Consider the following 23,246-nt stretch of genomic DNA (forward strand, 5'->3'; position numbering starts at 1 on the left):
TTATTCCTGTCCTATTGCATGTGCTGGGCAGAAAGAAAGACTTCCTGGTCTCTTGCTCCCTTGCTGGTTGCCTGAAGCCAGAGAAAAGACTCTTACTAAAGTATTTTAACTTCCCATTCTTGTCACTGAAGCTGGGCTAAGATGAGGCTATTAAAATATCTGTAGAAAAGAAAAAAGGGAGTTGAGGAAAAAACTGTAACAGTAGATCCAGGTGGTTGCCAAGTTCAATGTGAAATTCAGAACCAGTGTGGGAAAGTTCCCTGAAGGCCAGTTCACAGACCTGCACCCAGGACAAAAGTAAGGCTCTTATGACACCTGCAACTCTTTTGTGAGGTGTTTTCTTTTTCCCTCTCCTGTGAGCCAAGGTCTTCCTCAGAGTTTTGTCCTTGGCTTTTCTTTTCAAGCTGGTTTCTCTCCAGCATAATCTTATGCACCCCTGTGGCTTCAACTATGCTCATGAACTGCAAGAATCTGAAAAAAAAAAAAAAACCCTAAATGTTCAGCAATAGGGAATTCATTGGAAATAGCTTAATTATTTATCAGTGAAAAAGTTTGAAAAATTCTGCTCGATTACAAAATAATATATGCAGCATGTATAAAATAGTAGGAAAAGTATGTACAAAAAAGTGTAAACATAAACTGAAAGTATCAATTTTTGATCAGTTTGCATTCAGTGCTTAACAAGAAGAATGAGGCTCATTGAAAATTATTGAGAATTAAAAATAAACTATTAAAGCTATGAAAATTCCACATTAATATATTTATTTGTTATATTAATTTTTTAATAACAAAAATAATTGACGCTCATGGTAAAAAGTAATTCATTAAGAAATATATACAAGTCAAACATGAAGAATATACATAGTCCTACTCGCCGAGAGACCACTGCTGTTAATACAGTGCCATGTATCCTTTCTGCGCTCTTCCTTTGCATGTCTATTCCATAGCATTCGTTTATTAAACAGACCCTGCCATGTACCAGACACTGCTGTTTTTTTTTTAAGGGACTTTGGATAAAAGGCTGGACAAGACAGGTATATTAGTCTGTGTCTGTTGCTTATCACAGAAATACCTGAAACTGGGTGATTTGTAAAGAAACAATATTTATTGCTTAAAGTTTTGGAGGCTGTGAAGTCCAAAGTCCAGTGGACACATTTGGTGAGGGCCTTGGTGGTGCCGGTGACTCTTCACAGCAGTGCAGGGTGTGACATGGTGGATGACTTGAGTGAGAAAGAGAGAGAGAGAGAGAAGAGGGAGAGTGAGCACACTAAGCTGCTCAGTTGCTCTCCTTTTAATGCCATCAGCACCATGCCCATAACCACCATTAAACCATCAATAGATCAATCCATTCACTAGGGTATGACCCTCACTATCTAATCTCCTCTTAAAGGCCCCACCTTTCAATTACCATGATAGTATTTGCCACCCTCTTAATAGTGTCACAGTGGGGGTTAAGTTTCTAATACATGAAACTTTGGGGGATATAAATTCAATCTATAGCAATAAGAATGGTTGGGGGGAGTCTCTTGCTGTCGTGGAGTTTATGCTTTGATTAGGAGAGATAGAACAAATAGGAGATAATTTCAGAGAATTATGAGTACAATGATGAAAATTAAACAGGACAGTGGTCTACACAATAACTGTGTGTGTGTGGGGGGGTTACACTAAATAGGATAGTTAGAGAAAACCTACAGGTGGGTGTTTGATCTAAGACATGAATGATGATGAAGACCTAGGCGTACGAAATGCTGGGAGAAGAGCATTCCAGCCAGATGGAATGGCAAGGACTGGGGCCCTGAGGCAGGAAACTTCTCTGAGGACTTGAAAGGATGCCTGTGGCTACAGTGCAGACTTAGGGGAAGAGTGAAGTGAGATGAGGTGGGGGAGACCAGATGACGTGTAGGCCGTGCTAGGCTGGATGAGGAATTTGGTTTTTATTTGAAGTGCAGTGGGAAGCCAGTGGCTCATATGCAGTTGAGGAACAATAGGATCTCATGTACAGAAAGATTTCTCTGGTAGGTGTGTAAAGAATGGATGATAGCAGAGAAAGTAGAAATTGTGTGCAATGAGGAGACTGTTGTAGCCGGCCACATGAAACCTGATGGTGCTCAGGCCAGGTGGGAGCAGTACAGAGGGAGGAAAGAAGGTGCATTTGAGTTGGATTTTAGTGGGCACATGACTTGCTAAGGGATCCACAGAAAGGGAGACAAAGAGGACTGAGGGAGACTTCACAGCTTGTATTTGAAAACTGGATGGATCCTTGGTGCCATTTACAAAAATAAAGTCATAACTGTATTGTTTTCTAACCTGCCAAAATTTAGCTTTTACTGGTGTGATCTGAGCAGGAATAGTAGACTTGAAATTAATTAAAAATAAGCAGAAAATAAATCTGAAAAATAGGCATAAATACCTCAGGGCACATAAACAGTACAAAACCACCTGTGGTACTCCAGAATTGTAATAAGCAAAGTGGTGATTTGAAATGTTCACTTTTTATTAATTTTTTTAACCAAATAACATAGAGTCTTATCACATTTACATCTCTACACCTTATCCCTGTTGTCATTTGTAGAGATATGTGTGCATCTTCTTGCTGTTCATTACATATGGAATGCCTGTTGGCCCCTCAAATAAAAATTATTGTTTTCTTTCCCCTTATATCATCTTTTGGGACCTCTGCCTACGGTAATGTCATCACAGTATGTAAGTTTGTCAAAATAGATGCCTGTGAATCATTTCCTCTGGTACATCATATCCAGTTGATACCAAAAGTCTTACTGATTGTGACAGATACTCAACTCTAATGAACTTATATATAAAGGGAAAGGAAAATCATTTGGTTAACGTAACCAAACATAAAGAACCAGGCCTTGGAGATGCCCAGAACCAGGAAATCAGATGCTTTTTATCTCTGCTCCCCATCCTCTCTGAGAAGATTTGTCTGCTCAGTGAGGGATGGGGCCCAGTAGCTCCAAGTCACATATTTAAAGTCCTGGGTAAGAGCTCTGATTGGCCCAGCTGGGGTCACCTCTGCAGCGAGGGGAACTCTAACTGGCAGCTCCCACTTGCACCACAGAGATGAAATAACGGGAAGTCAGTTCTCCAACAGAGGGAGGGGAGGGGATTTGGGAGTTAGCAAGGAGAGATAGGTAGAAAATATTCTGTAATAGATACTCATGACAGGAGGCTTTCAGGTGGCATTTTTTTTTTTTTTTTTTTTGAGGTTAGTAAATAAAAGCGGCTAAATCCAGGTTACAGTAGGACAATATAACTAACATTTGTATAACATGCATTACTTCATCTGAAGCTAATAAAACTAATAAAAACTACCCTTTGAGGTCAGTATTATTACCTCACCAATGAGAAAACTGAGGCTCAGAGACATTTAGTTTGCCCAAGATCACACAATAGCGTGTGGCAGACCTAGGGTCTGAACTTAGTTCCTCTGAAATCATCTCATCCTTTAGGCTGTCTTCTTATTACCTGCATTGTTGCCAAGGGATACTGAGTGCTCAGAACTGTTCTGAGCAGTGACAAGGGACTTTATTCTTGGAAGCCAGGTGCTATTTGATGCACTGTGATGAACTTATAATAGCTATTGATTATCTTAAGTTTCCAGGGAAATCATAGTTTTTTTTTTTTTTTTTACACATTGGACCATGTGTTCTGAACATGATGAACGTGCTATCACATTGATTCCTTTTTGTGGCTCCCCCTGTTCCTTCTAGGGCAAACAGTATACAGGTCATTATTTTTTGTTATAGAATGATAAGATATGGACAGAAATCAAAGAAAATTTGTTTTACAGGATTATTATAGAAAATTTTTGTAGTAAGATAAACAAAGTCCTGTTGCTATGGGAAGCTCACAGACATTGCCTTTCTGTAGAAGGCAGATAGGAGAGAGGAATGGTACAGAATGCTGGTCCTCTAGTCAGGCATACCTTCAACAGCTTCACTTAACCTCTTGGAGCTATTTCCCCACTTCAATGTGTGGTTGATAACAGTACCTGCTTCATAGGACAATGTATGTAAAACCATTATGCTCAATAAATAGTTGCTGTCACTACTACTAATAGTGATAGTAGCAGGTATAGAAAGTGTGTCAGAGGTATAGAATCTACAGGAATATTGGGCAAGCCAGGGGGTTTGATACTTATCTGAATATTTATTTCAAAAAACATAGGATTCTTTACAATTCCATAGTTGATATTTTTCCATCAGTGCTGATAAAAATCCATACTTCATGGAGCTTATATTCTACTTGGGAGAAACAGAAAAGAAACAAATAAATATAAAATGTCGTATATCTGATGGTAATAAATTAAGTAGGGAAGGATTTCAAGGACACCTTCTGGGTTGAACATTAAGTTTCAGTATTTCAATAGCCCCATGACCTAAAAAAGCATATCACTCACATGGCAAAAATATTTCCAAGCCTCAGCCACGGGTTCAGGCAGGTGTCAGTACAACATTCACTACAGAAAGCATTCGAGCAAACCCTTAAAATTCATCTTGTCCACCTGTGGTTTGTATTTTTCATAGATCCCTTCTCCATTTCCACTAATTTCCTGGGCTCTCTTACAGTTTCATCATGTGATGCTTAACGTTCGGGTTGATTTTTCTCTTCTGCTCTGCCTCTTACACTTGACAGGGTAGGGCTGACACCTCACGAGAGAGGAATTGGCTCTGTGATGTGGGGTTGGAAATGGTGCTGCAGATGGTTCTTTCTCCAGTGACAGTTCTCTTTTCCCTGAATTAGGATCGATTGGCGGCCTCTTCTTTGCAGTTGGCATTGCCCAATATGCCCTGTTAGGATACTTCATTCGCTCCTGGAGGACCCTAGCCATTCTGGTTAACCTGCAGGGAACAGTAGTCTTTCTCTTGTCTTTGTAAGTATTTTTTCCTCTTAGAGTTTTAATTTAATAAGGCAAAGGAATGACTTAAGAGGATGTGGGTCAATGAGTGGCGTTATTCCCTTTCAGGAGCTTGCTTGCACTGGCTTTGGTGAAGAACTAAATTCTGCACGTGCTCCAATTCTTGGCAGCTCCTGGGAAGAGAGATGCTTAATTTATGCAGAATGCAGGTATCCCTTTTTTAAAGTAACCTCTCAATGGACTGCATTTTAACTTTCAAATTGTTGGCATAGGAAACCAATTTCTTTTTAACCTAATGCATCAAGCTTAAAGATCTTCAGGCTGGACCAGATCATGTACTAGGTATGCAACTGAGGTATGATATTTTAGAGCAATATATTCATATTGATTATATGACAACTGTCCATTCTACAGATGAGTATCATTTCAGAGCCTCTAAATGTGGACTCTGGAAGAGTCTCAAATAGAAGAGAAATCTTTAGAGTGTAGGGGCTCAAAGCTATAAAAGGATCATTCTCTGGTCAAGGCAGGTTTCTGCAAACAACTGTTCAAGTTGTCACACCGGGGTGCTCTAAAACACCCAGATGCAACAAGGTGAGCCACCAACATAGGCCCGTTTCAGCAGGAGTTTTAACGTGGTGTATGAAAAATTTTTCCTCTCTGAGGTATTAGATCTCTAATTTTAATCATTAAAATCTTCAGAATTAACAAAATCGTTAGCCAATGGTACGAGCTTTCTTCTGTGCCATAAAGTGAGGGAGACCTGTAATAGCATTTTAATTTGGATAGCTCTTGAATTTAGTAGCTCTTTTTCAGGTTCTAAACTGAGATTTGGTGGGGACTGAACTGAAATTTGTTTTTATACTGTCTTTGAAAGCAAGAGAATTGTTAAGTGCAAAAATGAATAGAGTGGAAATAGTTAACCTATATTAAAAAGCCAAAATTTATTAAATGTATTTAGCTATGTGAATTTGAGTAAGGTAATTAGAAAGGGAAACTAACAATATTTTATTAGCTTTTTGTATCATAAATTCCTGAAAGTAATAAATGGGTGCCTAATATAGTACCTTGAATTAATAAGCATTCATGTAAATATTGATGAATAAATTAATTTTCCTTTCAAATATTTAATAAACCTCATGCTTCTTCATCCAGTCTGGCTGTCATCTCTCCTTCAACAGTAGCGAGACTTCAATGGATGATCCGAGCCGTTCTGCTTTTCTTTTTCTGAACGTGTGGTCTGCGTTAGTTACTGCTTAGTTTTAGGTGGGAATGTCTACTCACTGGGAAATGAATTCAAGTCATGAAGAACAGAAAGCAGAGGGGAAAAAACACATAAGATTTAAATACATACTTGCTCCATGAAGCCTAGTGTGTAAGGCTTCCCACAGTCTGTCCACAATTTGTCTTTGCTGATTTCTCCCATCTCATTCCCACACGATAAATTCCAGCACACTCAGCTGCTAGTTGTTTGCAGTGTGCACCTGTGCTTTTCTGCTCCATGCCTTGACTCAGTGCTGTGCCTACTCTTTCGACACCCCTCTCCCCATTTCTTCTTAATACATCTGAGTATCTTAATTGATACTCAGTCATCCCAGTTTGCTGTAATGCCATTCACCCAAGCTTTTTATGGTCCACTACAAGTCGCTCTCCTCTTCTGAAGTCCCAGCATCAGCCTCCATCCTTCCAGTGGCCCTTGTGTTTGTGCCCTGTACTGGACCTGTCTCTCCCTTTCTAAACTGGGAACTCTCAACAGCAGCAGGCTCTTTTCTCCCTGATCGCATGTCCCCCAGCACCGAAGCCCAGGGCCCTCTGCACACTGGCTCCTTCATGTCCGTTGTATAACGTTGGCACAAAAACATTTGGAATCACCTTCAGGATTAGCTATCAGCAACATAAGAAGTCACATTATTATAGTCATATCTTGTTTGTTTACCAGAAACATGTTCATCTAGCTTAAAAATTCCTCATTTTTACAGTACATTAATTTGAGTAGTTTTATTTATTTATTTAATAAAATCAGTGGTCCCTTAATTTACAAAGATTTGCCACCATTAAGGATATTCACAGAACATTTTTGAGCGGAGGTAACATTGTTAGGTGAATATTTTAGCTTCTGAGGATGACCATGCACAGCACAGGGACCACGCTGCAGTGTAGACAGCAGTACGTTCAAAGGCTTGCTTTTTCTTTTGTTTTGTGTGAATAATCTGCATGTGTTGGAATTTATATTCCCTATCCATCCATTGGCAACTAAGTGACCCTTTGTATAAGTAAGCTTACTGGCCTGCCAAAATGCAGAGAAATATTAGGTGCTAAGTTTGCATGATCAAGAGAAACCCTTTCCTAAGTAGAAATAGTTTTAACTCAAATTCCCAAAGCCTGAATATCTCTCAAATATCATCTTTAAAAATGATTTATAAAGCTTACAAAGTAATTTTTATTGCTTACAAGCAATTCTGAAAACACAGAGCGGCTTAAGGAGAGGGGCAAATGACTTACATTACCCAAAGAAAGTGGCTGTTAATTTCTTGGCGTATGGGAGTATTTCAGAAAGGTCCTGGAAAAGCAAAATTAAAAGATAATATGAATCTTTCCAAGAACTTTTTGAAATATCCTCATATTTCCTATCGGTTCTTTTTTACCTTTTCCAATCCTGCTTAGTTTTAATTTTTATTATTATATATTTTCTCTATATATCACAATAGTCTTCTTTTATGTTCTTTTTATTTGTGTTTAGACTTAATCAGGTAGTTTTTCATAGTATCTCATACGTGGCCCCATTGATCCATCTGAGGATCTGCAGTCCTAACTTCCAACAGAACAGTGTTTTACTTGATCATTTACTTCCACGTCAGTAATAATAGTCAAAAAGCAATGAAGAAGTAAATAAAGGGATTTTTTAGGAGGTTGTAGATGGCCTTTGTTCCTGCTTTTGTTGATAATCAGATGTTGTGTATAAATATTCTTTTCCCCAGTAGCAAAACTCTTGGGAAAATCCCTGCCTTGTTTGTAACATCTTCTCTCAGCACCTATTACATTGCTCTGTACAAAATGAAAATGTTCAATAAATGGTTATTGATGGACTGGCTGTCCATTAAGTTTCCAAAGCCTGTACCATTTATTGCTAATATCCTTATTGAAAGGCACAGCAAATTCTGAAAAGCACCTTAAGTAGTCAATATTATTCATCCAAGTTTCATATTAGGAAGATAATGGCAAGTTAGATCATAAAATACTTGATGTTGTATTTAGTAAATAAGATTTCCATGTTCCTGCCATGGCTGTGTCTCTGACAAGTCCTCTAAAAGTATATGCAGAACAGTGAGGAGGAAGAGAGATACGTAATATTTCACCCTTGAAACTGTTTGACGATATTCGTGGCAATATAATTGTTCAACACTGTAGTTATATTAGAAAATAACTATTGTAACTGGAAGTTAACCAGAAATAACTATTATTCTTTAAGGTGCTGGGAGTTCAGGAAATATCCTCAGGACATAGTAAACATAGTGTGTCAGATGTTGAATATTTTGAAGCAGTAAACACTCAGAAGTAGCTAAGATATGATAAACTCTGTTTCATTTTTATGCGTAGTGTTAAAATAATCTCTACTTTCAAACATAACACTATGTTAAAAACACTCACTTTTTTAAAATTTATTTTTTATGATGTGATAGTAAAGATTTCTATCTTCTTTGTTAGACTTTTTCGGAACTTTAGAAAACCAGTATCTCTGTAGTATTATTCTAGCAACCCTTGGCTAGAATAGATTTACAGCCGTATCTCTAACCTGTCCTTTATGAAGAGTTTATATTATTCAGTACTACTGACTTAATTTCCCATTCACATATTAAAATTTATTTTAAGATAAATACGTATTATTTACCTTTTTTTACTGCTATTTTGAAAGAATATTCTTGGTTTCCACTGATAGAGTAGGCCACCATTTAACACTGGCATGCCGTTGAAAGTAGCCCTCGCTCCCCATGTATCATTGGGAGAATCCAGCTTTCAACCTAGCATGGGATCGAGTTGTGGCGAGGGAATCGACGTATTGAGTCGGTGATCTGTCTCTTTCCTGTGGACGTGTACCTGTTTGAATACACAGCCTTTAATGACATCTCTTTCAGATTCATTCCTGAATCACCTCGTTGGTTATACTCCCAGGGTCGACTGAGTGAGGCCGAGGAAGCACTGTACCTTATTGCCAGGAGGAATCGCAAGCTCAAGTGTGCCTTCTCACTCACACATCCAGCCAGCAGGAGCTACGGGGAGACTGGAAGTGTCCTGGATCTGTTCCGTTACCGGCTCCTCTTAGGACACACTCTGATCCTGATGTTCATCTGGTAATTGTATCTAAGGAGTGTTGTGCTGGTCTTCAACTCGGGTTGCTAAATGTCCCTTGATAATCTCTTCCTTTTTCAGAGTTACAGAAAATTTTACCTCTTTGTCAGCTCGAGGTTGTTTTCCCCCAAACAAGGCCCCTGTCCCTAAGCGCTGGTGGTGTGTCTGCGTCTGCTTTTACAGCTCTCTCTCTCAAGTGGGCAGTATGGTGCCTGCTGGGAACTTGAGTGGGTAAACAGCAGAAACACATCTTTGCTCACAAAATATCTAATGTAAATATTTAAGCCTCCCTTCAAAAAAATAAACAAACGGGGAAAGTAAACAAGCATACTAGAAACAGAAGAGTTTCTAAATAGGATTTTGAAAATACCTACCTTTGGTTTTGGCATCAAGCAGTTCGATGGCACATTCTAGTGGTAGTGCTCTGTGCTACATTTTGTGAGGCATTCCCACTCACTAACTCACTGAGGTGGGCTAAATGTTATCCTTGTATAGGTGGGATCCCAGACCCAAAGCCACCTGTGCAAATCAGGGAATGAACTGATTAGCACTCCCCAAACCTGCTTTCCTAGTTGTCTGGCATATTCCCACCTGCCTATCAAATGCTCTCAGCATTAATGTAAGTTGCAGTCTGTGGTTCAGTATGGTTCTACTTAAAGAATGAAGTTTTAGAAAGGGTAGAAATGGATGTGGACATACAGTTTGTGGATTGCATATGTGTTTTAACATTGTACATAGTGCTAAAGCACCATCAATGTTATTTGGCTCAGTATCAGGCATGATCATTATACCTACTGGCCTAAAGGATTGTTGTGCTATCCTTGCCACGAATGCTGCATGGAAACCTACATTTTTATGTGAGGATAAAGAAAAGTGATTTTATGGGAAAATAATCTTATGTATAAAGCTAAAAAGGACAGTAGTTTGAGAATAAGAAGGTACAAAGATATTTTTCAGTATCATGATTCTCTTTCCTGCCCAAGCACTGGCTGCCACCTGTATGGTCAGGGGCCATGTCACACCACCTGCTGCCTTCCCCACAGAGCAGTACAGAGCTGGGAATATCACAGGTGCATAATAAATGTTGAATGACGGACACAAGCTTGGAGACATGGAGATTAAGGGAACATTTGAAAGCCAAATGTGACAACACAGCCTAGGAGCTACTAATTTGAGGAATACCTATTCAGAAGCAAATACTTACAAAGTATGTTCAGATACTTAAGGCTCCATAAAACTCTACATTTGCATATCATATAGACAGTCAAACCCTCTGCCTTGGGGGAGGCATCTACTTCTTGGAGATTATATACTGTTTTTATTTTTGTGTAAGTTTTTTATTTTTTCCCAGATATGTTATCTTTTGGGTTCTGGCCTTCAGTGGATTAAAAACACCTAGACTTAGAGCCAAGGAGTCTGTTTCTGTTTATTTTATTTCTCACACAGCCAAAGGAGCTCTTCTCAAATTCTTCCCTTTGGGCTCAGAATGTTAAAATACATGATAATAGAGTTAATGTCATTCCACATATTGCCATTCTTTTTGAAGATGCTGTAAAATTCTAAAATTTTTTCTATGCATCCATCATTGAAGGAAGCCTTAACTGGGGGATAAAATTATACCTCTGTGTTTAACATCTGTTCTTTTGGTTATTTTTGACAGTAGTGTCTTTTTAAATAGTTCTTTGATGTCCTAAATATACTGTTAAATATTATGCAAGCATTTTAAATTTTGTTTGGGGCACATAAAGAGATTGAAGTGATTTTAATAGCAGTAATTATGTATCCCAACAACCAACTCTGCCATGAAGGTGACTTGCAGAGCAGAGGCCCAGCCTTGGGGATGATGAGGCCTTCCTTACCTCATGTTCTTCCTGTTCTCTCTCACTGCCAGCTGGTAATTCCTCTGTTGTCCTGAACTGGCTTTGTTTATTCTTACCCTGACATGATACCGTCACAGCTTGATTTAAATAGGTGTGTGTGTGTTTGTTTGTGTGTGTGTTCATGGCTGGAATTTCTTTACTGGAATTTCTATTATAAATGCAGAACAGACACACAATAACACAGACAACCCATTAGGAAATAGCATTATGTAAGAGGAGGATGTCTACTGCAGGTGGAAAGAATTCTTAAAATATTTTCTAAAACAACATGGCTTTAAATTTGTTTAGTCTTCTGCTGACATGCAAGGCGCCTAGGGGACAGGGAAAACAGACAACTCAGTGTCACCTTGCATCCTTACATGTGATGTCCTGGCTACAGTACTACTCATCATCCTTAGTATGTGAGTGACAGCTCTGTGTCCGTAAGAAGTAATGGGAAGTAGTTTCTGCTTCTGGCTTACTTGCTAGGGAGGGATGAACTACTCACCAGTCCAGTTCCAGGAGTTCCTCTTCCCTCCTCCTCATCCCTCTCTCCCTGCACTACCGTAAATAGTCTGAGGCACTTGGCCCCTCTGTGTTTTGGCAGAGATGGGAATAAAGTTTTCTCTTTCCTTTTTGATCTCATGATAGCCACAGCTCATTAAACTTTAGAGAACTAAAGGGAAGCATATAAGAACCTCTCTTTAATAAACACTGGTCATACTGAATTGCAAAAGCATAAAAACTCATAAACTTAACAAAGCCAAGGTTTTTTACTGCTCATATAGGAATTTATGGTTTCATAAATGTATTCATATATTAGTAAAGCCCAGTTTCAGGGTTTTGGTTTTGCTTGTTCTATTCTGTTTTGTTTTGTTTCTAGTAGTGCAGATTGCGAGGCACAGAAATTCCTATTACCACCTTCAGTCTGTTTGAGGAACCCTGATGTGGAGCTTCAGGTTGGCACTTTGATTGGCTTAGCTCCTCAGTTTCTTAGTTCCCGGGCTGCAGAAGACAGGCCCAGTGACTAGCACAGTGGCTAGCACCCAAGAGGCACTTGCTAGTGTTTGTTTTTGGAACGATGTGCATAAGTAAATTAATGGTTTTTCAGAGGGCTCTTCCCCAGTTGATCCTCTAGATGATTCTGCCTCTGTAGTGACCCTCGTCTTTTCTTTCCTGTCGGGTGTCTATTGCAGGTGCACCTGCTGAATGCAGGGTAGGGTTAAGACCAGGGCTGGGAGTGACTGGGAGTGACAGTGGGTTGTAGTGCCAGTCATTTCTGGCCTACAGGTGACCCAGAGAGGATCCAGTCACTTCACAGCCCATGTTCTCAGTACCATCTTCTGTTGATTTCTTCGTGGTAGTTCTTTTCTAGAGTCATTTTGATAATGTCACAGCAACTGCCTATGGCCAAGGTTCCATAAATTGTTGAATTAAATAAAGTAAGAATAGGGCCATTGTCTTCTATTAAATGCAAAAATTTTTGCTGCAAGCACAAACAATGTCTTTCATCTTTCAGGGGCTGACTGTCCATTTGCTTTATATGAGGGTGCTTCAAGAAGGTCATGGAAAGATTCATATTATCTTTTTAAGTTCTATTTTTTCATGAACTTTTTGAAGTACCCTTGTATAATGTATAGACATAACTCACATCATTTCCAAGACCCCATTATTTTTTGGTTTTTCCAATATAGAAATTTAGATTGAGATGGAAAGGTTAGTGAGAAGTCAAACTTATTGCTCGTAGCAGATGGCATTACATTAAACCAATATTTGAATTTTATCTGGAAAATTCTTATGTGCTTTTTCTGTTGTTCTTCTTGTCATTTACTTCCTGGTCCTTTGACCCCCTGTTGCAGGTTTGTGTGCAGCTTGGTATATTATGGCCTAACTCTGAGTGCAGGTGATCTAGGTGGAAGTATTTATGCCAACCTGGCCCTGTCTGGCCTCATAGAAATTCCATCTTACCCTCTGTGCATCTACTTGATTAACCAGAAATGGTGAGTATTGATGAATATGCAGTGTACCATAGAGAATGTGCATGCTTAATGCATACATTCTTTTATATACTTGAATACCTAAATATTATTGTCTTTGTCTGTATGTAGTATCTGCTAATAATAGTAGTAGTGATTAAAGTTTTTTTAGGCCAAAAACAATTAATTTTTTAGTGCTGTATTTTTGAGTTTCATGTTTTCAAGTTTTTATATAGGTTTTATATGGGTTTTAATCCAATATTGAATATTGAAGTTCAAGATAGTATTTAATATTACCATTTGAGGGTTTTTGAGTGTCAGTGTGTAATTTGTTAGTCCCAAGAGACAGGATTATTAGCTCTGTGTAGATAGAACTTCATAAACCTAATTAATAATATTTAGAAGTTCTTACAGGTAGACAAAGTGCTGAAGGAACTAGAAAGACTTTTCTTAACTCCTAAGACTCACTTTACTTTGCTGAGGGGAAGACTATATCCTGCTTTTGCTACTCATTGTCTGTGGGCACAGTTTTGAAATACATTTTATAGAGCATCCTTCCCTCAGTTTTTCTAGATCACTTCTGTCCTTTAACCCCTGACCAGGGCAGTGCAGAATCCCACTCTGCGTGAGATGAGAATCAGTTGGATTGTGCGATTTCTTGATCTCCAGAAATCATCATTCTAACTAAAAACAGGCTTCCTTTAGCATTGCACTTGATGTTGTTGTCATGATGTTTTAGCTTAGAGCATTTTGAAGAGCAGGTGTAGATTCTTTGGAAGGACAGGTACGGATTCTGTTAAATTGAAGGCTTTTCTCCCGTGTGGTGTTCCCAGCTGCCTCTGTGAGTGATTGCTGCTTACCGTCATCATGGCCAAAGTTGGGTCAGACATCATATTCAGAAACCTTTGCCCAACACCCCCAGTTGTGCCAGACGCCCCTCCTTTGTGCTGTGATGACTTCTTGTGCATATCTCTTGACAACCACTTCATGTATTCTAAGGAGGCTGTCCATGGGAGTAACCATGTCTTCACATCCCTAGTGCCTGCCTAACATACTACGTGTCACTTGAAAGGCATTTGATACTGAATGTTAAATTAAGCAAAATGACAAGGAAAAGAAGATTCAAGACCTTTCCTGTATACCAGCAGCTACCACCCAGAGTCAGGATTAAAATCTGAAACAGAGGGAAGGATTGTTGCCCTTGGGATCAGGCAGACCTGAATTCGAATCTAGTCTTAGCCATACGTTAGGTTTATGACTTTGATGAGTTCCCTCACTAAGCCTCCATTTGGACTCATCCTCAAACAAGGGATTATAAAATTCGGCTGGCAAAATTTTTATCAAAATCGCAAGTAATATTAAAGTTCCTGTCAGAGTACTTAGCAGATTGCTGGCCCCCAGCAATGTTAATATCTTTCTCCTGAGTCTAGAGTTCTTATTTGAAAATTACTTCTCTCAACAAAGTGTGCAATACATTTCACTTAATTCTGATCCACTAACAAGAAATGTTTTTCTGTTTGTGTTTTTAAGAGAGAGAGATTTTTTTCCTTTTCTATAGAGTTTAAAACTTTTAACTCCATAAGATTCAAGAAACCAGAAAATGAAATGAGCTAAAGGACTTCATTCTTCTTGGTTCAGTTTCATTCACTAGAAGATGGAGACTATAACAGTATATACCTATGGGTTTATTATTAGGATTAAATAAGATGATAGATGAGGAATACATAAAAACATATAAAACAGTGCCTGGAACGTAGTAAACACTCATGAAATAGGTAGAATGAGTCTTTGTTCTTTTCCTGCACACATCATTTAATCCTGCCATCTAGCAAGTTTTCCTTTGTTTCATGATAATTATTTATGTCCCAGTCTCCTGATCAGTCACATTTGCCACCAATCTTTCAGAAAATATGAAAATATATAGGGATATTGAGAACAGTTAAATAGGAAGGTTGGGAGAAAGGAGCAGATAAATTTATAAGATTCTTAAGAGAAATGTGTAATTTCTTTCTGTTATTTAGGTTTGGTCGGAAGCGGACATTAGCAGCATTTCTATGCCTAGGAGGACTGGCTTGTCTTATTGTAATGTTTCTTCCAGAAAAGAAAGGTATGCCTTTCAAATTTCTGCAAAGGTTTTGAACAGCACTTTTATTACAATGAATCTCAGTGCAGTAGAGAAAGGACCATATGCTGTGCTTCATTTCTGTGACTGCAGATTATTTAGCAATTGTGTGGGGTATAATGGGCCAGATTCTTTCCATTGCCTCAACTGTTCTCTGGGTGAATAATGCACTTAGAGGTACACTGTTAATTCTTTCATGCTATTAAGATCCCATCTGGGGTGTCTGGGATGTAGTACCGGTGATTTTAGAGTTGTTTATTTGATGAGGAGGAGGACTGGTTAGTTCTGTACAGAAAGAAACCTCGTCCAAGGCTGAAAATTACACTCCTCATTCCAGCCATCACAGGACTGGAGATCAGAGTCACTGGTCCTCAAAGGTGCCTTTGCCTCCTGTCAATATCTCCATCAGTCCTCACAAGGCACCCTGATAACAATAATAACAGCAACATCAATAAAAGTAACATTCACTATTGGTGATAGTGGATAGTCTCTTAGTCTTGTATAAAGCATGAATAAAACGTATTTCAGAAACTTTGTTATTTTTATATATTTGTAGCCTTGCTGTGCAAACACAGCTTTAGAAAAGGTCTTTTTGGCCTCCTCATCTAACTTGATTACTTCCCCTATATGGAGATGCCATAGATACAGCCTTTTTTTGCACTAGTGCACCTGAGGCCTGCCAGCTGTTGCACTGGAAACTGGTTTTGTCAGTGATTTTCAACAAGGAGCAGTGGGTCCTAACACCTCTCTGCTACTGGGGCATATGGTATGGCAGAAGCCCTGTTTGGGGGGCTTTGCTATTTTGATAAGGCTCTGTTATGGAGCTTCCACTCCTCGCAATCTTTATGAGGTGGTTCAATATAAAGTTTTGATAACTGCTGGAAATGCATGATGAATTCATTTCCTGGCTGTGCGTACCATGTACTAAATGTTCCTTTAGTAAATTGCTTCTCCTTGAGGTTCAGTTGTGCCAGTGTCTCACTGAATACCCCAGGGCCATGTGTTCTCCTTGTTCTGTAATCCACCCACGCACCTGCTTTGCGGTTGGTTGCTGCCTGAAGTTCTGTATATTGAATTCAGAGTGCACTTTGTTCATTGCTTAGAGATCTTACCCAATATTTAGGTGATTTTCATGAAATCATGGAAACTAGAGAATTAAGTTTGCTCATTTCTTATTCTCTGAGCAAACTGGTGCCTCTGCTAGTGCCAAGTAGAGGAGAAACTCCTCAGCTATTGCTCTGCCTTGGGCTTTGTAGAACTAGGTGCCCAGTTCTGTCTGGGCAAGACAGTGACAGGCTTCAGATCATTGTAGCTTTGTGTTCAGCAGATTTTGGTGTTCATAGGCACCCTGGGAATTCAGTTCTTTTCCTCCTGGTTCAAAGGCTGCCTACAGACTCCATTGGAAGGAACATAGGGGAGAAATTCCAAGCATCAGATGGGGTGTTAGATTGATGTGAGCACTCTGCAGGTGTGTGGCTGGAGCCAGCTCCCCAAACATGCTGTGGCTGCAGGTGTCCTGGGCTCACGTGGGAGACTTCTTCCAACCTTGGATCTTGTGGATATTTGGATGATAAACTTTCTTTAACACACCATTTGAATTCACATTTCAGAATGGTAATCTTCTAACCTATAGTTGAAGATGTGTAGATTGTCTCCATACAGTTTGAAAGATGCCATCCTCTATGAGTTGAAAACAATCCCAGAGGCCATTTGCAGTCAAGCAAATGTGCACATTTTTGTTTGCTTCAGTCCCACCCAGTACCCTTTCCTGATTCATTAAGTTTTCTGGAAAATAATTGATGTATTTAATTTGCCCTCACTATTGGTTTAAATGAAGAAGTTGTCAGATCTCAAAACACCAGAAACATATCTTGCGGTAAATGCTGAAGGCATAATTCTTTTTTCCAGAAGCACCTCATGGCTTAAAAATATATATTCAGTACTTAAAAGAGGTTAACATCTTCTTCCAAATAGCCTGGCAGAAGAGGCAAAAGCAGCCCCAGATGGTCGAGTTTGGTGGTGCCTGGGCCATTGTGCTCAGGACAACATCTTTAAAGCAGATGATAGCAGTCAAGCAGGGAAGGTGAAACTTATTTTTTGGAACAGGGTGTATTATGTGCCTCTCTCCTTAGAAGCAGAAGGAGCATGAACACAGATCCCTGTTGTTGTCCTTCTACTTATTCCACAAGTGTTTAGTGAACACCAGTGTGCACAGTATAGGGGAGGTGTTATGAGGAACACTAATACAGACAAGAAACAGCCTTAGCCTGAGTAAATTTGAAATATACTTTGGGCAGACAAGATGGAAGAGTAAGCAACTGTAAGGGAGGTTCTGAAGCATGCCAATTGAATGGATTGGAAGATGGGGGCATTGGAGGTCAAAGGAAGGAGAGGATATTTCATTTGAGTTATTTAAGGGTAGAGTGATTTGTATGAGCCGTGCAGAATTAAGGATGGGGACAGGAATATTCTATTTGGCAGAAATGTCAAGGAGAGTGAGAGGCAATTACATTTGGTGATTAGAACATCACTGTTGACCTTCAAGAGTAGGAGTTTCAGGAGATGATGGTGTTGGAAGCCAGACTGTAGTTAGTTACAGGGCAGGTGCATTTGAGGAAATGGAGTGGTGGGCATTCACTGGAGATTTTTCATCGTGAAGGGGAGCAGGTACCACAGAATCAATGAGATTTTTTTTTTCCTTATAAGAGACATTGTTATTTTGAAGGTAGGGGCAAATGGCTTATTGAAGGGGAGAGATTAAACATGTTTGAAAGGGGAAAATTAAATTGTAGAATGCCAGAGCACAGTGTTAATAAAGGAAAGAACCATAGGATAATTGATAATATTTTTGATAAGGAAATGAACCGGAATAAAGTATATTTTTGCATTTTATATAAAAACAGTACATTAAGAAACTCAAATATCATTACTGATTAGTAAGTCAAGTGAGAAGTTGGGGAGGAGGAAGGATTAAAAGTAATTCCATATTTAGAGTCTTGATCTTTAAAGAACATTGTCTTATATTTTCCGGTAGTAATTTAATGGGATTGTTTCTTCTCAATGGAACTCCTTGGTTTATACCGAGGAATGTAAACTGAAGGTAAACACTTTTCTGGAGCTCACCTCTGCTTCATATCTATCAGGGCTTATCGTACTGACCACAGTTTTACATCATTGTTTGTTTGAATAAGGTTGCGAAGAAAGGACAGTCAAGTCACACCCTTGGTAGATGAAACTTACAATTTCCATGAAGCTCACTTACTATAGTACAAAAGTTTTCAGGGTGCTCTGTCACGCAGTATTGAGTGCAAGTTTCATTACATTTGATGACACCAGTGTGTAAGATTTCATGGATAGAGCCAAAACATTGAGAAACTGTGTGTGTGTGTGTGTGTGTGTGTGTGTGTGTGTGTGTGTGTGTGTGTGTGTGTGTGTGTGTGTGTGTGTGTGTGTGTGCGCGCGCGCGCGTGCGCGCACTACACCTTGCAAATGTGTGTTCAGTTATACTACCTCATTGCCATTTGAGATCAGCATGAATGCCTGTCGCTCCTTCAGAGTGAAATGTGTCACTTAAAGGAGTTGTTCCAACTGCGGACCTCACAGATGTCACCTTGTCCTCCTCAGCCACGGGTGTGTCTGCGGTGGTCAACAGCCATTCCCTGTCCTTGCTGGGGAAGCTGACGATCAGCGCTGCCTTCAACATTGTTTATATCTACACCTCTGAGCTTTACCCCACGGTCATCAGGTATGTGTCTCAGCAGCCACGTGCTCCTTCACATGGTCCACGTTCTGTTGTCCAAGCCTGCCTCAGCGGAGGTAGGGTTCTCGTTCATCCGGAACGCGGTCAGTGTGGGCCCGCGGCAAGTCGCGGGCACTGGTAAGCTCAGAGCTGTCTGCAGAGTGCCCTCTGCCTGCTCAGCTGAGCAAAGCTCTGTCATGGCTGAATGCCCTCGGGTACATCATGAGAGAAGTGCTCTACACTACACATAGCCCATCAGCTAAACAGTACTCGGATGCGGTTTTTATTCTGGTGGATTTCGTTTATTCATTCACTCATCCTGCATCAGGCACGTCACGGACAAGGGGGAAAGGCTCCTGTTCTCACAGAACCTGTGTTTTCGCACAAAATATGCACATTTTTAAAAAGATAATTTCACATTGTAATAAGTGAATATTAAGTTTGAAAATTAGTTGTTAAACATGATTTTTAATGACTAGGACATGCTTATATTGAAAAGAACATATTGTGTCCTAAATTTCTCCTCATAAAATAAGTCTGAAAACAAAACAAACCCAAATTTGAAAGGTAAGGTGCAGCTTAAGCTCTGCAGAACCACCTCTGTGGTCTGGGCCAGTGTTCCCTTTCCCAGTCTTTTTGAGGACTTTCCCAACTTGTCCTTCTTTCCCTTATCCAAGGAAGAAGCCTCATAGTTCTTTCTGCCTATTAATTTAAAATCCCTTTTCCCAGTAGGTGATCAGATTGTCTGATTGCCTAGTCATTTCCTAATTGTTTCTGTAACCTGCTTTTTCTGTCTATTGGCTATAAAACTAGGATGACAATTTTGTCCAAACTGGAACACTTTTGAGAGCAAATGTGGCCGTTATTAACAATTAGGCTGGGATAACAGTGACATGCGGTCCCCTGCCTACCTCCCTTACCATTCTCTCTCCCTCCCTCCCGCCTCTGTCATGCCTATACTCCTTGCTTTCCTGACAATATATGCTCAGTCAATTCCTATTTATATGCCTGACCCTTTAATAGTTAATTAGTTGAGTTTAAATAAATGGGCAGACTTTTCAGATCTGGCTTTCTATAGCTATATTAAGTGACAGAAGACCTAAGACACAAAAACTCATAAGAACATTTTACAAGAAATACTCAAATGCTCATTTCTGCACCATCTTCTCTAGCTGTACTATCCAGTATGGTAATTTCTAGGCTCACGTGGCTATTTAAATTTAAAATAATTAAAATTAAATGCATTAACAATTCAGTTCCTTGTCCTCACTAAGCCACATTTCAGGCACTTAGTAGCCTCATGTGTTTAGTGGCTTCCATGTGGGACAGTGTAATTATAGAACATTTCCAGCATCATGAAAGTTCTAGTAGGCAGCACTGCTCTATAGGAGCCTACTTCCCCCCAGAGTCTTTAAATTGTCCCCCTGGAACTTACTGATATTTTTTATTTATACCTTTCAGGAATGTCGGGCTTGGAACTTGCTCCATGTTCTCCCGAGTCGGTGGGATTATTGCTCCCTTCATCCCCTCACTGGTTGGTTTGTACCCCCTAGTTTTGTTTTTCTTCATTCTCTGCTTTGGAAATACTTGTACTTTTGTGTAGAAAGATGTAATGAGCAGATGCTATTTAAGATCACTCTGACACAAATGTGAGCCTTGTGCCTTTTAGGTTAGGAATCTAGTTCTTTGTGGGAGCAGCTGGACTCTTACCAAGGATTCTTTTACCCTGATGGGTCTGATTTTTTTGTTCGTCTGTGTTCATTGAAGGGTCAGCTAATGCCAGTGGGCCCTGTTCCTGTCCTCACTCATCAGTTAGTCAATCAGTAAATATTTATTAAGCTTCTGCTGTGTGTTGGGCTCTGTGCCAAGCACTTTATGTATATTACCGTATGTAATACTCACAATAACCATATGAAACAGGCTTTGTTGTTACCCCTATATTAAAGATGAGAAATGCTGCAGAAAGAGGTTAAATGCCTTCCCCAAAGGCACACCTTGGAAAAGAAAATTGGAAGAGAAATATGCCGACCGGTGTGTCTGTTAATATTTTGGGGGGATTTGCTAAGTTTCATAGTCAAAAGAAAGGGTGATAGACTATATGACAGCCCTAAAGTTCTTCCAGTCTTAAAATGTTCAAGTTCTGTAAAAGAACTCAGGTCTCTCCTTGGTTGTATCTGTGACTTTCCTACCCAAGAGTCATTGAAAGGTTATTAGACTTGATGCGGGACTTGTGAAGCTGTTCTGTTAACAACTTCATTATTCAGGCAGCTTAACTCACCACCTCCTAATACAGGATGTCTCTGAAATGCCATTGTAGCCTTTCCATTTTTTGTGTTGCAATACACTTCCATTTTCTGGGTATCTGTCTCCATATTTCACGCTTAATTTTAGGTCACAAGTCTTATGGAGTCATACTAGTTTCATGTTTTATTCTGCAAAATGTGTCTGACATTAGGTGTTCATTGTTAAAGGTATCTGACTTTGGATGGCTATCCTAGAACATTATCGTACCCAGCACTCTGTCTCTAGTGATCCTTGCTAAGTTTAGAAGAGGAGAAAGTGTTGTGTCCCCTTGCTTCAATAACACACCCACAGTGCTGCATGTGTGGTTGCATGTAGGTGGCGAGAGATGAGAGTCTCCTCCTCTCTCCCCCTCTCACTACCTCTCCTGCTCCATCATCTCTTTGCTTTTGAAAAATTAGGAAAACATTGTCTGAATAGTGGACCTACCCACAGAATTTGTAAGCACCAACTAGAAGATCATAAAGCTCAGCACCTCCTGTGCAGAATTCTAGAGTGTTAATCAGCTCATAGAGGCCCCAAAGCAGCATCCTTCACGCAACTGTTTTCTGTGTTGTTGTTGAACCCATTTGTATTGAAAGAAAATATTTAAATTTTCCTGAGAATGTCTTTTTCATCACTGAAGCAATTGTCTGTATCACCAGCCCTTAACATGTTCAATTTAAGTAGTTTATAGACTGTATGTATGTTGCTGGGTTCTCTCTTTTCAGAATTTTTATGCCTTCAATACCTGGGCCTCTCAGTTATGGCATTAAGGCATATGGAATAGTATGGCCGATTCCAGGGTTGAGAAATTTAATGTTCATTGTCAGTAAATATTTTGTGGTGTCTCTTATGTGATGAGCATGTGGAGATTGCTGTGTTATAAGCTCCTCACCTGGAGTGGAAGCTGAACACCAGATTTCCTGTCAACTGGCCATGTAGACTGCCCTGCTCAGATCTAGCCATGGCCTCCGCTCCCACAGTCCCCACCCGTGCATATGTGAGATGCACATGCCAGTGTGTCTTTTTATTTCCTCACTACCGTCTCCATGTGCCTGAGGAATCACTCTACAATTTCCCAGGGTGGTGGTCTCTGTGTTGTCTAGTGGGAAGGGATGAGCTTGACTGTAACCCTGGCAGTTTCTCAGTCATGAGACTGCTGACGTCATCTGCTGAGGAGGCTAACGCTGCATGTGTTTGTTTTCATTCCACACTCTGTCCCCACAGAAGGACGTGCAGTGGTCTTTACCCTTCGTTGTCTTTGGAGCCGCCAGCCTGACCTCGGGCCTCCTGAGTTTGTTATTGCCAGAAACCCTTAACAGTCCGTTGCTAGAGACGTTTTCTGACCTTCAGCTGTATTCATATCGCAGGCTAGGGGAGGAAGCGTTATCTTTGCAGACCATGGATCCTCCACAGGTATGGCAGTGTTTTCCTTAATCATTCAACATCATTGGATGATGATAGTTGTTGAAAAAAAGAATGTTTGGGTTAGATTAAATAGAACTGAGTGATACTGTTGGAAAACAATGTTGGGATCTAACAGCAGCTGATTTTCAGAGAAATAAAGATGACAGATGATTCATTAGCTTTCTTAGAACACTTTAGGGGCACTTCTTGGGGGAATAGATGTTATAAAAATACATTTGTCAGTTGAATAGCTAGAGAGTAATTTCCATTTTAGAAATGTCATGACATCGTTTTACTGCCCTCTTCTCCTTTCCTGTTTCAGTCTGCAGACAAGGAGAGCTCTTTAGGGAGCGAGAGTGAGCAGGAGGAAGAGTTTTACGATGCAAATGAAGAGACTCAGATGATCAAGTGAACAGCCTCGGAAGCAAAGGATCCTCTTTTATGCCTCTGGCTAAGGCAGGTTCTCCCATGAATCTTAAGAGAGTCGTAAAAAGACTGGCTTGGCCTGAACATACATGGGTGGCACTCAGTGTGGACTGATTCTTTTCAGGCACAAAGGAAGTTGGAGAAGAGATTTCATGAGAGACAACATCATGCATTGAGGGAATAGGTGTTAATTTGTCCAAAATTCCATTTC

The 23,246-nt window shown here is 39.8% G+C and overlaps 1 protein-coding gene across 1 annotated transcript in view; it reads left to right on the plus strand.

Annotated features, from left to right (window-relative positions):
• Window positions 1-23,021, plus strand: part of SLC22A15 (solute carrier family 22 member 15) — a 69,708-nt gene extending 46,687 nt beyond the window's left edge. The window contains exons 5-12 of the mRNA XM_063106878.1: window positions 4,762-4,891; window positions 9,010-9,225; window positions 12,942-13,082; window positions 15,080-15,165; window positions 18,805-18,925; window positions 20,381-20,453; window positions 22,430-22,618; window positions 22,932-23,021. Coding sequence (XP_062962948.1) covers window positions 4,762-4,891; window positions 9,010-9,225; window positions 12,942-13,082; window positions 15,080-15,165; window positions 18,805-18,925; window positions 20,381-20,453; window positions 22,430-22,618; window positions 22,932-23,021 — 1,046 coding nt within the window. The remainder of the gene's footprint in view (window positions 1-4,761; window positions 4,892-9,009; window positions 9,226-12,941; window positions 13,083-15,079; window positions 15,166-18,804; window positions 18,926-20,380; window positions 20,454-22,429; window positions 22,619-22,931) is intronic.
• The last annotated feature ends 225 nt before the right edge of the window (window positions 23,022-23,246 follow it).

This window comes from Cynocephalus volans, chromosome 8, assembly GCF_027409185.1.
Source record: "Cynocephalus volans isolate mCynVol1 chromosome 8, mCynVol1.pri, whole genome shotgun sequence".
In the NCBI taxonomy this organism is placed as follows: domain Eukaryota; kingdom Metazoa; phylum Chordata; class Mammalia; order Dermoptera; family Cynocephalidae; genus Cynocephalus; species Cynocephalus volans.